Source organism: Chenopodium album, chromosome 18 (genome assembly GCF_948465745.1).
Source record: "Chenopodium album chromosome 18, dcCheAlbu1.1, whole genome shotgun sequence".
Taxonomy (NCBI): Eukaryota; Viridiplantae; Streptophyta; class Magnoliopsida; order Caryophyllales; family Amaranthaceae; genus Chenopodium; species Chenopodium album.
Window position 1 is genome coordinate 41,339,432 of NC_137851.1, and position 15,512 is coordinate 41,354,943.

Sequence of the window (15,512 nt, forward strand, 5' to 3'; positions counted from 1 at the left end):
AGAACAAAACATAAACTTAAACTAATTTAAACATAACATCATAGCATCAGAGAAACTTCTGATACTTTATCAACTAGAACCTAGAACAACTTCAGCCTTCAAGTTTGCTTCTTCTTTTCCCCCTTTTGGCATCATCAAAAAGTCCTGCAGTTTAAGCTATTAAGCATCTAGCCACAGCCCCACAAGCAATTCATCGAGTGTGGGAAAATGAAGGTTGCGCTGCTAAATCCCCTTCATTTAGTTCCACTTTCCTGCACATGCTTTCATAACATACATAACACACATGTATATGCAAAGTTCTAAACATTCATTTAAAAACCAAAAATTAATCCAGCTTAATTCGATTACAACCCAAAATATTTTAAATTTTCACAAAATAAAAACTGAAATGTTCATGACTAAGACAGGAAGAAAGGAAATAAAGTAAGGCTATGATAGGCTAGGGCTAAGATAGGTTAAGGCTAAGGTTGGCTAGGTAGAGGTAAGCTGGATGAACTTTGAAGGAACTCTAAGATCTTCTTGTTGTCCTCCTTCTGATGCTCAATGCTAGCTTCCAATCTGTCTTCCAGGCTCTGAATTGTCTTTTGGAACTCCACCTTCTTCCCTGAGACTTTTCTCAAGACCTTGTACTGTCCTCTCTAGCTTCTGAATTTTCCCTATAGCCTCCTTGAGTTTCTTTTAAGCAATCTCCTTGAGTCGCTTTTCAGCAATCTCAACCTTGTCAGAAAGTTCAGACACCTTCCCCTCAAGCACATTTTCATCAGAATCCAACTCCAAGGGTTTCTCCATGCTTGTTTGAGGGAAAGAGCTTGCTGACAACCTTTTGCGCTTTCTCAATGGTTCCCCTGAAGCAGTTGCTTCTTTCCGCTTGTCACTAGCAGTGGATTTCTTTTCTTCAACCTTTTGAATTTTCCCATTCACAACTTCTAGGCTAATACCTAGCAGCGTTTCTTCATTTTTTACATTTTCTGCCTTCTCTTTCAATCCCCCATATTTCCCTTTGAGTTCAACCCCAAGTGATTCAAGAACAGTAGACAGTATAGCTCCATAACCCACTTAGTTCTTGCCAGGAACACAGTGAGCTAAGTGTTGATGCATAAGGGAGGAAAATTTTATTTTAATCTTCTTGCACAGACAGAAAATGACAGTCATGTCCATCAAACATGCTTCTCCCTTCTTTTGAGTTCTAGGCAAGATAGTCTTCTTCACCAGGTTAAACAGCAATTTGTTCATGGGGATTAGATCATTATGACTCATGGTATTCTTCCCCCTTTTACCTCCTAGAAACTCAACTATATCACCTCTTAGAAAGTTTCCAACCTTCACACTAGATTTTCCCTTCACATACATCTCATATCCCTCAGTTGGAACTTTCATAATAGTTCCTAGGGTTTTTACATCAAATTCAATTTTAATTTCATTTACTTCACTAGAAATTACCCCTTGTTGTACTTTAAAATTCTTATAGAATTCATTCATAGCCAGTGGATACATGCAATTGTTGGACGCTTCAACCAGTAAGTGTTCCCAACCTTGAAATTTAATTAAATCCAAGAATTCCAAAAACATAGCTTTTCTACACCAAGTTATACCAAGCCTATGACCAACCACATACCTTCCATCTTGTGCCTCAAGTTCCGATTGATTAGCATTTGTCTCTTCCTCCATTGGGTCATCTTCCCCCTTTGATTCAACAGTCTCTGCAACGAATTCCTCAACCTCTTTGATAAGTTCCTCAACTGATTTTCCCTTGTCTTTCCTTTCTTTCCATACTCTCAATCTTTTGAGAATGTCCGAAGTTTCCACTTCTTCAACTATTGAAACCTTCTCTCTAGGGTTTTTGTTGGAGGTGGAAGAGGTTGGTGCATTTTTATCTTGAGTTTTCTCTGGTTCTTTGTAGAAAACCATGGTTAGGGGTGAGACAATTTCAGGTTCCAACTTTGGGTCGTTTTGGGAATGTTCGGAGGAGCTAATTGAAGTAATAATGGCCATGAGTTTGAAATTAAAGGTTTAGAGAAGCTTGGAAGATTTTTTGACAGAGGGTAAATTTGATTTGACAGTGATGAGTGGAGGTGGATGAAGATGCCTTTTATATTTAATGAAGCGGTGTAAGTGAAATAAAGGGTTTTGTACCGTTTATTCATTTATTGAACAAATTAAATTAATTTTTAAAATTTAAACAGGATTTTTACCAAAATTATTTTTATTTCCAAATTCAATTAAGTTCCAAAAGAATTTAATTACCAAAAACACGTATTTGGAACACACTTTCTACACATATGCAATGTACATTACTATTCACACGCAATTGAGTGTTTGTGAACTAACCTCTAGGAATTCACCAATGGTGACACTTTAGCTATGTTTAGCACACCATAATTGTGCTAGATGCCCTTTTTGCTCTTTTTATATAGTTTCTGATTTTGCCATATCTTGGAACTTCAGAAGCAATCAAGTCAGCTTGATCATCCCAAGTTCCAATCTCAATTTCTCAAATCTTTCTCCATTCAAGGGCTTGGTTAGAATATCTGCAATTTGACTTTCAATAGTATAAAATTCTAACTTAATATTCTCTTGCTCCACATTGTCTTTTAGAAAGTGATGCCTAATGTGGATAAATATTGAACTGGGTCTTTAAAAATACATATAGCACTAGTATTGTCACAATAAATAGGAACACATTCAAATAAAATACCAAGATCTCTAACCTGTTGCTTTATCCATAACATTTGAGAGCAACATGCTGCTGCAGCTACATATACAGCTTCAACTGTAGACAATGCAACTGTGTTTTGCTTCTTGGAACCCCAAGAAACTAAATATGGTCCTAAAAATTGTGTCATACCTGAAGTGATTTTTCTATTGACCAAATCACCTGCATCATCAGCGTCAGTAAAGCTATTTAAATTAAATGAGTCACTTCTAGGATATAAGAGACCCAAGTCATTAGTTCCTTTCAAGTAACGAAGGATTCTCTTTACTGCTTTCAGGTGAGACTCCTTTAGATTAGCTTGGAACTGGCACATAACCCTACACTAAAAGATATGTCAGGTCTACTAGCTGTTAAGTAAAGTAGGAAGCTAATCATACTTCGATACATAATTTGATCTATGCAAGTTCCAGATGGATCTTCATCCAATCTTGTAGCTATACCCATAGGAGTTCGATTGGATTTAGCATTATCAAGCTTGTATTTCTTAACCAGTTCCTTAATGAACTTCTGTTGATGGATCATGATACCTTCCTCAGTTTGCTTAATTTGCAAACCAAGAAAGAAATTTAATACTCCCATCATGCTCATCTCAAATTCTCCACTCATAAGGTCAGCAAAGTACTTGCATAAAGACTCATTAGTTGCACCAAATATTATATCATCAACATAAATTTGTACAACTAAGATATCAGTTCCATTTGATTTTAAAAACAATGTTTTATCAATTTTACCACGTTTAAAATCATTCTTTAAAAGGAACTTAGATAATCTTTCATACCATGCTCTAGGAGCTTGCTTAAGTCCATAAAGGGCTTTGTCAAGCTTGTAAACATGGTTTGGAAAATTTGGATTTTCAAATCTAGGAGGTTGTTCCATATAGACGTCTTCTTTTAGTAAACCGTTTAAAAATGCATATTTTACGTCCATCTGGTACAACCTAAATTCCATATAAGCAGTAAAAGAAATAAGTAAGCGAATAGCCTCTAACCTAGCTACAGGTGCAAGTGTTTCTTCATAGTCAATTCCTTCATGTTGATTGAAACCTTGTACAACCAGTCTTGCTTTGTTCATGACAATAATACCATGCTCATCTAGTTTGTTCCTAAATACCCATTTCAATCTAATTGTCTTTTGATTAACTGGTCTAGGTTCCAGATGCCAAACTTCATTTCTTTCAAACTCATTTAGCTCAGCTTGCACAGCATTAATCCAGGCAGTGTCAGTTAAAGCTTCAACATTGTTCTTAGGTTCCATGGAGGATAGGAATGCATAAAATGCACAGAAGTTCCTAAGCTGAGATCTGGTTTGAGTTCCTTTAGTGATATCGCTCATGATTGCATCAACTGGATGTGATTTCTAATGCTTCCAAGACTTAGGTGTGAAGTCCTTGATTGGATACAATCTTTCTTGATTGTTGTTGACTGGTACTTCTGTTGGAACTTCATCTTGTGATTCAACTTGAACTTCTTCTGGAACTTCTGGTTGCTCTTGATCTTGATTTTGAGCTGGAGTTTCTTGTGCATCTTCTGTTGCTTGCTCTTCATTTGCATCATTGTTCAACTTGTCTTCATTTTCTACATGTTGCTTCTGCAATGATGTTGATTCCTCATCTGGATCATACTTTCTTACAAGTACGTCCTATTTTAAAATAACCATCATCATCATATACATCAATCAATTGTTCAGTTTCATCAAAAATTACATGTACAGACTCTTCAACACACATTGTCTTTTATTATATACTCTATAGGATTTACTATTTAAGTCATATCCTAAGAATATTGCCTCATCACTACGTTCATCAAACTTTCCTAAGTTTCTTTTACCATTGTTATGAACAAAACATCTACAACTAAAAGATCTAAAGTAAGAAATATTAGGCTTTCCCCCTTTGATGAGTTCATCGGGAGTTTTGTTGGGGATGGCTCTGACTAATACTCTATTTAGAATGTAACAAGCTGTATTCACTGCTTCTGCCCAGAAGTTCCTAGGCAGACCACTTGAGATTAACATTGTCCTGGCCATGTCCTCAAGGCTTCTGTTCTTGCGCTCAACTACACCATTCTGTTGTGGAGTTCTTGGGGCAGAGAAGTTGTGATCCATTCCATATTCCGAGCAGAATTCATCAAACTTGGAGTTTTCAAATTCTGTTCCATGATCTGATCTTAGATGCACCAAAGGGTTACCTATTCTTCTCTGTTCTTTCTTCACAAATGTAACAAACTCATCAAACGTTTCATCTTTGCTAACAAGAAAGAACACCATAGTGAACCTTGAGTAATCATCAACAATAACCGTTACATATCTCTTACCACTTCTACTTTGGATTCTCATTAGACAACAAAGATCCATATGAACAAGTTCCAAAGGTCTTTTGGTGCTTACCATCTTCTTTGATTTGAAAGAAACTCGACTCTGTTTACCTCTGACAGAAGCATGACATACTTTATCATATAGGAACTTAATATAAGGAAGCCCTTCTACTAGTTCCTTGGATCTAAGCTTATCCAGCAAAGTAAAACTTGCATGACCAAATCTTTTATGCCACAATAGAGGATCATCCTCAATAACACTAAGACATGTCAAACTGCTATTAGGAACCTCATTGAGAAACACAGTATATGTGTTCACTTTACTAGTTTCTTCTAATATAATGTTCCTAGTGTCATTGTGGATGATTTTACACTTATTAGAAGTAAAGCTAACAGAGTTACCTTTGTCACAAAACTATGAAATACTTAACAAGTTGTGTTTAAGACCCTCGACTAAAAATACATTATCAATAGCATGGGAACTTGACCTTCCTACCGTACCAATAACAATTATACCACCTTTTATATTATCACCAAAGGTCACAGTTCCACCATAGTAGGCATCTAGTGAGAGAAATCTAGATTTATCTCCAGTCATGTGCTTAGAATAACCACTTTCGAGGTACCAAGTGTTGTTCCCCCTCACTAGAACCTGCATGAAGAATCAAATGTTAGTGTCGGGAACCCAGGTTTCCTTGGGTTCCTATGTAACAGATGTAGAATCATATTTCCTAACCCATATCTGTCTAACATGATTTTCATTCTTCAGAGTGCTCTTTTCTTTCTTAGGACATTTAACTTGCTTATGTCCTGTCTCACCACAGAAATAGCAAACAATACTACTAGGTAGGTTAATATACTTCTTTTCTTTCTAGAACTTCTTCTTATAACCTAAACCTTCAGTTCTCTTGGTTTGGGCATTAACAATCCATTCAGGTACATTGTACTCAATGAGTTGTTTACCCTTCTGTAGGGAATATTTCAAGCATTACCCCAAACTTGAACCCCACTGTGATCATACAATTAAGCATAGTGGCGTCCAAAGGGAAGGAAGCTAGAGCAAAAGAGTCGCCAACAAGTTTTAGGAACTTGTAAACCGTTCACAAGGTGAAGATTACACCCCTTAACGATCCATGAGATCGTCAACTCCAAAAGGTCTTGAACCAAATAGGGTTCGGGGATGAAGGTACAAATCCAACCTAAAAGAGATTGAACCTGCCCTAAATAGGCATCTACTTCATTCTACTCGTATTCATGTGTGTTTTCTGACTAACATACAATCATTAGGTTAACCCTAAACCTGTTTATCTATGTTGGTTGATTATTAATGCACAAATAAAACTATTATTGGCGATCACTTGAATTATAATCAAATTAGCCTAAAAAAGATTATTAATTATCTTATTAAGCGTGATTACAAGTACAAATTCCCTTTAAACATGCATAAAGGTGTGATCAAGCAATAACAATAAATAAGCATCAAGCAACATGATAATCACAAATCATAATTATAATCATAATAACAATCATAATTAAAATAATCATGTTAAAGCATAATACTATTAGCAAGATCCTAGGCATGATACTAACAAGATTAATAACAAACCCTAGCATGTCACTAAACAATAAAAATCAAAGCTTTAGCCCTAGCATGGTACTAACATGCTATTAGAAAAGAGTAAAAGGCACCCTAAACATGATACTAGAAAGCAATAATAACATCCTAACATGATACTAGGAATTAAACAAATTGAAACATGTTTTCTACGAGAATAGAGCAATAAGACTACATACTTTGATGCCTCGTACCTCAACCTAATAACAAAATACAGGTGTTAGTAATTTCAAGGAAAAGTATAAATCAAACAATTAAATTAAATAATTGAAAGAGAGATTAGGGACCAAACCCTCAGAAATTATAACCTTTCACATCTAGGGCGAAGGCAACTTCGAACTTGGCTAGGTGCGTCTAGATCTCGTGTATGCGGAATTTTGTTTGTGAAAAGCTAGAGAGATGATGATTGTAGATGAGAATTCATGATCTTTGATGATTGTTGATGAATAAAAATGGAGGTTCAGGACCCTATTTATAAGAAGACAGTCCGGAAATAAGTAGAATTTGATAAGGAATAAAACTCCACGCTGTCGCACAAAACCAACTTTGTCGCTTGGCGACAAGCTCTGTCGCGTGGCGACAAGGCTTGTCGCTTGGCGACAAGGCTTGTCGCTTGGCGACAAGCTCTGTCGCGTGGCGACAAGGCTTGTCGCTTGGCGACAAGCTCTGTCGCGTGGCGACAAGGCTTGTCGCTTGGCGACAAGCTCTGTCGCGTGGCGACAAGGCTTGTCGTGTGGCAACAGCCTGGATTCCTACGTGCTTTCAAACACGGAGTCCACTTATCAATCAAAATTGACTTGTAAAGTCCGTATAAAAACTGATATCGTATTTTTCATAAAATAATATTTTATTCCAAATAAAACTTATAATTATTAATTCTAATTCTATTAGGATTAAAGAGAACCTTCTAGAGAATAATTAACATTGGGCCCTCCCCTAGATCATTGGGCCGCATGTAAAGATTAAACCGGGCCCAGTTTAGTATTTTGGCCATAACTTCCTCATTATTCATCGGAATTGGGCTTATAATATATCGTTGGAAAGCTCTTTGCAAGCCCCATCCAACTACACTATTATTGGACCCTTGTCGTGTACCAAACTAAACTGGATTAGCTGTTTTCATAAAATAGAGTTGTTTTTCAAAAACAGAAAGAAAGAATTTAATAAAAACCAACCGCAACACCGGACCTTTCACACTTTCACCTCGTTCGATTATCATTCGACACAAAAGGTATTCATCACTGGGTTTGGTTTTTGGGAGACACATTTGGGTGTCTACACCTTCCTAACTCTTTCAAGTTCCCTCCAAGATTTGATTTCTCCACTTTTAATTCTTCTAATTCAGATTTTAACTTTTCAAAATTTGGATACTGATCAAGAAGAGGAACTTCAAAGTTAGGAACTGCTTCACCAATTTTTAATAAAGACAGTTCCACATTCAAAAGAGTGTTTTCATGTTTTAGTCTTTTAAGATTCTCTTTGAGATTTACATTATCCTCAAAAGACCAAAAAACCTATATCGAATATCAAATTTCATATTATCCATCCATTCACTGTGTTCTTTGTAAGTGTCAAGTGCCTTGTCACTTTGTGCTTTAGCTACATGGAGTTCCTTCAAATCTTCCCGAATATCTAACAAAATGTGTATCAAATTTTCTTTAGAGAAATGTCTTTATTCATTAGAAGGATACCATACCTCAGCCTTATATTCTTGTAATTTGGCCTTTTCATCAGTCTTGACCATAAGACATAGATGAGCCATTTCTTCTGAAGGTTGGTCTTCTTCTTCTTCTTCAGAATCTGAGTCTCCCCATGCAGCCATCATAGCCTTCTTTACATTTTCTATTGAAAAGTAAGGCTTATAGACTCTGGACTCCTTAGCTTGATCCTTTCCTTTAAACTTCCCTTTGTCATTCTCCTTTAGTGAACGTCTCTTATGAAGTGATCTTTTGAGCTACACTTGAAACAGGTAGTGCCTTTGGAACTTGAAAGTTTCTTGTTCCTGTCATACTTCCTGTTGTTTATCATTTTCTTGAATCTTCTCACCTGCATAGCCATCTCTTCCTCATCAACTTCAAATTCCTCAGAGTCTTGTGCTTTCAAAGCAAGACTCTTGTTCTTGGAACTTTCGGCATTGGAACTTAAGTGTAGTTCATGAGTCATCAATGATCCAGCTAGCTGTTCCATATTGAACTTTGTAAAGTCCTTAGATTCCTGCATTGCAGTAATCTTGGATCTCCATCGTTCATCTTGTGGAAGACTCCTTAAGATCTTTCTGGCCTATTCATCTATAGGAATGTGCCTTCCAAGGGAACTCAGTTCATTAATAATATCATTGAATCTTGTAAACATTTCTTCCATGGACTCCTTAGACAACATTTCAAACCTCTCATACCTAGACATCAATAAATCAATTTTAGAACGTTTTACCTCATTTGTACCTTCATGATTAACTTCTAGTAGATCCTAAATCTGCTTAGCAGACTTACATCACATGATTTGATTATGCTCATCGGGTCCAAGTCCACAATGCAAGTATTTGATACCCAAAGCATTTAATTCAAGTTTCTGATAATCTTCTTTGTCAAAATCAGATATAAGTTTAGGAACTACCTCATTTTTCTCATTGGTTGAGGTTACCTCAAAATCACCAGATTCAATTACACGCCAAACCTGATAATTTTCAGCCTTAATGAATATTTCCATCCTGTTCTTCTAGTAGGTGTAAAACTTACAGTTGAACATAGGTGGACGTTGAGTAGAATACCCTTCTTCAAGTTTCTCTTTGTAATTCACCTCCTTAGGAACTTACTTAGCAAAGTTATCTGCTTACACGTGAGAACCGTGCTCTGATACCAATTGTTAGTTGAGACGAACACTACAAGAGGGGGGTGAACTGTATGTGAGTTCCTATTGATTACTTTTGCGGAATATAAAACATAATGTAAAGGAACTTGCAATGCACACAGAATTTTACGAGGAAAATCTTCCAAGGCCTAACTGGAAGTAAAACCTCGACCCTCTAAGGGATTTCAAAAACCAAACCAATTCACTATAATAGGGGAAACTCACAAGTTACAACCTATTATACTCAGACCTTTACTCATAAGTTCTAGACTGAACTTGCTACATAGTAGAACCCTATTCTACCAAATCCAAGTCCCTCACTTAAATTCACTCATACTTCCTAAGTACTCTTACTCAACTTCAACCTAGAAGCTTACACAATTGTATGCAAAGAAGTAAATCACACACACACACACAGCCAGTAACCTAACCAATACAATAAATTGACTCTTGTATATGAAAGGTAAGATACACATGAAATCCGAAACTAATATAATAAAGTATGAACTTGGCAAACTTACACTTTTAAGCACTCTTCGAATTCTTCACACATAAACTCACAGAAAATATGAAATGTGATTTCTACAATTTATATAAAACTAGCTCATATAGAAAGTAGGGTTTTCAAAAGATAAATATGTTATTTACCAAAATCACAAAACACAGTTTTCAAGTAAATCTTTTAGAAGAAAATCTTTTTAGAAAAACTAAACAAAGATAAATTATAAAAACAATATTATCTTTTAGAAAATCTGGATTTTATGAAATAAAATCTTTCTAGAAAATCTTTTCATAAAAACTTATCTTTTTAAAACTTTCCTATTTTAAGCTTGCTAAGATTTTATCACGTTTTTAATAAATCTCATGTATAAAGTTGCCGAACATATTTACAGCAAATCTAAAGTATAAAAACTTAACAAAACTAAATTGTTTCGTCAATTATTGCATTCCAGGATACTTGGATTTTACGTAGTCCAAGACTAAGTTCCTGCTGTCACTTGACTTTCAGTTCTTAACTGGAACTTTGCAGGCCAAGTTCTTGTGAAACTTGCTGTCTTTAACACAAACCAAGCTGAACATCTCAACTTGTTGTCTTTATGTTCTTGTTAATTAGGGAACCCAGTGAGTTCTTGATTGGAACTTTTCTCCTATCTTCTTTAACTTTCCTTGAGATCTCTTTGAGTCTTCATAGTTAGGTTACTCTTCCACTTCCAAAGATGTTCTAATTACAACACTTAGAGAAATCTTATTAAATGAAGTTTGCTAGTTTATATTCATCATCATCAAAACTCTTAAGCTTCAACATTTACACTGTATTTTTTGTTTGAGAAATGGTAGGAGGGATTATGGACTACACACAGTCATACATGCAGAACTGTAGGACTGCAAAACAAGAGTTGAGCAGCGAACAAGCTTTAATAAAGATATAATTGAACGTAAATAAGCTTATAAATGCAGCACAAGCTTAATATTTTTAATTTGTTCAAATGTATTGTTAACTTACAAAAAACTAATGAATTTTAAGGTCGAATTCGGCTATGAAAATTCTAGATCTAGAGTTTTCATGGTCGAATTTGACCTTATTAAACCAAGTTCGAGGTGAAATTCGAAGCTAATTCGTTTTTTAAGGTACAATTTAATGTTTTTAATTTTTGTTTTTAAGTTTTTTATTTTATTTTTGGGTTGTGGTGGTTAGTTTGGTCATTCTTGGTGATGGTTTTAGGTGGGTGGATTTGGGTTAGGTTTTAGGTTAGGTGGGTGATGGATCTGGGTTAGGGTTTCGATTAGGGGTTGGGTTAGGTGGGTGGATCTTGGTTAGGGTTCGGTCAAGGTTTGGGTTAGGTGAGTGGATCAAGGTTGGTGGTGGGTTGTTGTAAGTCAGGGGTTTAGGTGGTGGATTTATGTTATGGTGGGAGGTTTTGGTGATCGTGGGGTGAATTTTGGTAGTGGTGGGAGGTTTCGATAGTGGTAGAGCTAATTTATTAGAAGGTGTCTTAGGAGGAGGGGAGGGGTACAGATGGGTGGTGGGGCTAGGTTTTTTTTTTATTGACTTTTCCGATGAAATTTTTGTTAAAAATCTCAACGGACTTTTTTTGGGCCGGAAAGTCCCTTCCGACGCCTCAAATTTCGTCGGAAAAGGTCGTTTTTCCTACAAAATCTTTTCTTACAACCAATTCTGACTGAAAACAGAGAGTTTTCAACAAAATTATTCCGTCGGAAATCAGCTGTTTTCTTGTAATGACAAATGAGTTTTGACCTAACTTGTTTGAGAATAATTCATTATTAAACGTATTTGATTATTTCAAGTTTAAAACCCTACGACACATATATATACGCGCGCTACTGGCCATGTTGAGGTCGAACTCTATCTTAGATTTGTCGAGGGATGATCTGATTAAGGAAGTAAAGGGCATATGATTAAGAAATGTTCTTTAATGAGCATTATTAAGAAAAATCATTTTTTTTTCCAAACAAATGATCAAAATTACACTTTTAGATGTCTTCAACCTTCATCCATAAACATTTATATATACCTTTTATGTAAAAAAAAAAATAAAAAAAAATAAAAAAATTATACTTTAGTGGTTACTGAAAACTGTCAGGTCTAGCTAATTTCCAATTATAAAGAAGGAATCCACCTTGACTCAGCTAAATTATGCAAAGTTGTGTAAATGAAATGAGAATAGGGAACTCTCATGCACCATCAACCTCATGCTTTACAAGACACATTTGTCTCGTCTAATCTGCCAATATTTGATCATATCTCTTAAAACAATACGTCTTTACTAGTAATAAAGCACAAGATTGTACGTAAAAATAAGTGTTACGGAGTATAAATTTGAGAGAAAAGAAAAGTTAACTTGAAGAAAGATGCTCTAGCTCATCCAACGTTATATAATTAACCAATGTGTTTAAATTTTCGATTAAAATGCACGTATACAATTTTATCTAAGTATGAGTATAAATTTGAAATAAATTTGGAAATTAATGACAAAATCACACATCATTACAGTAATTTTTTTTTTTTAAACAGACATCATTATAGACTTATACGTTGTAGTTATATTGATTAATGCTACCTTCCTTTTCGTTTGTTTAAACTGGAGTATTAGGATTTGAGGAAGGTTCCAATGATAATACTAAAGAAGGACAAGGTTTCTTATTTCTTATTGAAAGAATTTTATTTTTATTTTTGTAAAAAAATTACATAAATTGTTAAAAAGATATATCCAGGTGCACCACGCGCATGATGTACCTAGTTAAAAAAATTGCAGAATGAACATTGTTCAAATTGTACTCTCTTCGTTTGTTTAAATGTCCCATAGTGACATGACACACATACTGATGTGAAACTTTAACCAATATTATCTTTAATTATCATTAACTACAATTATAACAATTGAATATTAATAATCTACTCATCGAGAGAATTCTAACAAGTACCTACAAGACTTTATTTATTCTTATGTATAATTCGCAAACATTAGAGCACCCACAATGGTGGGGTGGCTCACAACTTTCTCTTCCCTACTTTTCCCTCTCCACATCATATTTCACTATCTTGAGTCACTCCCTTATTTTTCCTACAATGGTGAGTAACCCCACCATTCTCTCTCCTACTTTTATCAATACCCCACTATGTTTTCTCTCTCTTACCAATGGAGTTTATGTTTAATTATTCTTCTAATAAACATATTAGTTGAACTAATGACATCTATAAGTTCTTGAATTTGTCATTAATTTAGTTTATGTAATAATTATTTGTACTAATTATCAAAGTATTTGTAATAATGACATGATTAATTTAAATATTATTAAAAAAATATTGAAGACTTAACTATTATTACTCTTAAAATAACAATATCACATTTAATTTATAGATGGAACTGAAAAGAGATTTCACAACACGGGAAAACATTACAACGAAAAAAAACATTACATAAGAAAATAATTATCCGACTACTTGATATCGTTATTCATTACCAAAACGACTCCATACGTGCTCAAGCAAGTCTTTTTTCAATGGTGCATGAGTCTTCCTGTCTCAGACATTATTTCTGTTTTCCATGTAACCCACTAAATTGAGATTACGTAGTCGTTCTTCTCTCACAGTGAATGGTTGGTTAATATCTTGGTTTGAAGATCCGGCTATATTTTGAGGTTGATCAGTGATAGATTCAGATGCATCGTAATGTAAATAGCTTTCTCGCTCATCTTCAACAATCATATTGTGCATGATAATGCATGCCATTATAATTTTCCATAGGATTTCTGTCGACCATGCGAGAGCTGGTTGCTGTATTATTGCGAATCGAGCTTGTAATACTCCGAAGGCGCGTTTAACATCTTTGTGATAACTTTCTTGCTTCCTCGTAAATAATCTATGCTTAGCGTTTTGTGGAAGCTTGATGGCTGGGATAAATGCTGCCCATTTTGGATATATACCATCTGTAAGGTGGTATCCCATATTATATCTATTTCCATTCACATTAAAACTCACCTTTAGGGCTCGACCTTCACAAATATCATCGAACTTTGGCGACCGTTGGAGGACATTTATATCATTCAGTGAACCAGGTGTGCCAAAAAAAGCATGTCATATCCACAAGTCTTTGGAAGCAACAGCTTCCAAAATTATGGTCGCAGTTTTACTTTTTCCTTGGTACATTCCTTTCCATGCACGTGGACAATTTTTCCGTTCCCAATGCATGCAGTCAATGCTCCCCAACATACCGGGGAATCCACGAACATTACTTACACGAAGATGTCGCTTTACATCTGCGGATGTTGCCCTCCTCAGGTACTCTTGTCCAAATTTAGAGATAACCCCTTCAACAAAGTGTTGAAGACAATCTCTTGCTGTACTTACCGCGATTTTGAGGTATTCATCAATTGCATCGGCTTCTATACCATAAGCCAACATCCTCATTGCCACAGTGCATTTTTGAAAAGCAGAAGCACCAAGTCTTCTAGTGGCATTAGGCGTTTGTCGAAAGTATTCGTTACTTTCGCTTAGCTCCTCAACAATGCGCGTGAAAACATGTTTATACATGCGAAATCTTCGACGAAACATATCGTCATTATAAAGTGGTTTTGGACTGAAGTAGTCGTTATATAACCGTGTATCAGCATCTTCACGATCTCTTGGTACGTACCACCTTTGCTTCTCAGGACCGGAAGTGAATGGGACCTGAAAAGTAGAGGTCACAAGGGGGACAACAACTAAATTAATCGCTTCCTCAATTAATTTCTCTTCCTTACGCCTCTGAGTAATTGATTCGTGCCACTCAACATAGTCGTTCACCATATACTCGAAAATACCAGAACTTGATGAACTAGATGAATTTGAATCAGAATTCTTTTTGGGTATATATGGTGAGAGTAGTGTTTAGTGTGAGACTGTTTTTGTGAGGAATGATATTTTTGTTTGTGTGTTGAACTACAAAGTGAAAAGGCCTTATATAGAAATTTGTAAATGATTTAAAAATAATTATTGATGATATAATGTATGGGCACAAAACTGTAGAAGATGAGATTTCTGATAAGGTTTGCATATTTCCATCCAATTACAAAACAATGCATGTATTGGCACACAACTCTAGATGACGAGATTTTTGATGGTATATCCAGATTTCTATCCAATTACAAATTATTATATAGGCACGCAACTCTAGAAGATGAGAATTCTGAGAAGGTTTGCAGATTTTCATCCATTTACTCCCAATGTTTGTGCACACATCTCTAGAAGACGAGATTAAAAAGTTTCTTCATTGACAAGTCAATGACTTCAATTATATTTAAACAACATTAATTAAAACAAGTTTTACATATGCTCATAAAACAATTGTAAAATCATACCAAATGAACAACAACATAAATTAAGGAAAACGTTGAAGAAGCTTACACTAACTTAAAATAATATCAAACTAACAACATAAATAACTAGCCTAAAAGGTGGCTGAACTCCTCTTTCAATTTCCGAAACAGTTGTTGGTCGTCTTCAGAAAGGTTAGGTTTTGCAAGT

The 15,512-nt window shown here is 35.3% G+C and overlaps 2 protein-coding genes across 2 annotated transcripts; both read right to left on the bottom strand.

Annotated features, from left to right (window-relative positions):
- Nucleotides 1-2,563: 2,563 nt before the first annotated feature.
- LOC145592150 (uncharacterized) lies at nucleotides 2,564-8,860 on the bottom strand. The gene is made up of 9 exons (XM_081648610.1): nucleotides 8,687-8,860; nucleotides 8,337-8,594; nucleotides 7,922-8,154; nucleotides 5,099-5,372; nucleotides 4,652-4,918; nucleotides 4,113-4,351; nucleotides 3,492-3,650; nucleotides 2,709-3,030; nucleotides 2,564-2,605 (listed from the first exon to the last, which is right to left on the bottom strand). Exons 1-9 carry the CDS (start codon nucleotides 8,858-8,860, stop codon nucleotides 2,564-2,566), a joined length of 1,968 nt encoding a protein of 655 aa, XP_081504736.1.
- A 5,224-nt stretch (nucleotides 8,861-14,084) lies between these two features.
- LOC145592151 (uncharacterized) lies at nucleotides 14,085-14,795 on the bottom strand. The gene has a single exon (XM_081648611.1). The coding sequence runs from the start codon at nucleotides 14,793-14,795 to the stop codon at nucleotides 14,085-14,087; it is 711 nt and encodes a 236-aa protein (XP_081504737.1).
- Nucleotides 14,796-15,512: the final 717 nt, after the last annotated feature.

Coding starts and splice junctions, on each gene's coding strand:
- LOC145592150 (XM_081648610.1), bottom strand. CDS start 8,860: ATGCAGGAATCTAAGGACTTTACAAAGTTCAATATGGAACAGCTAGCT. Junction 5,373..7,921: donor AACTTGAAAGAGTTAGGAAG/GTGTAGACACCC, acceptor CAATGACACTAG/GAACATTATATTAGAAGAAA. Junction 3,651..4,112: donor AACAACAATCAAGAAAGATT/GTATCCAATCAA, acceptor TATGGAATTTAG/GTTGTACCAGATGGACGTAA.
- LOC145592151 (XM_081648611.1), bottom strand. CDS start 14,795: ATGGTGAACGACTATGTTGAGTGGCACGAATCAATTACTCAGAGGCGT.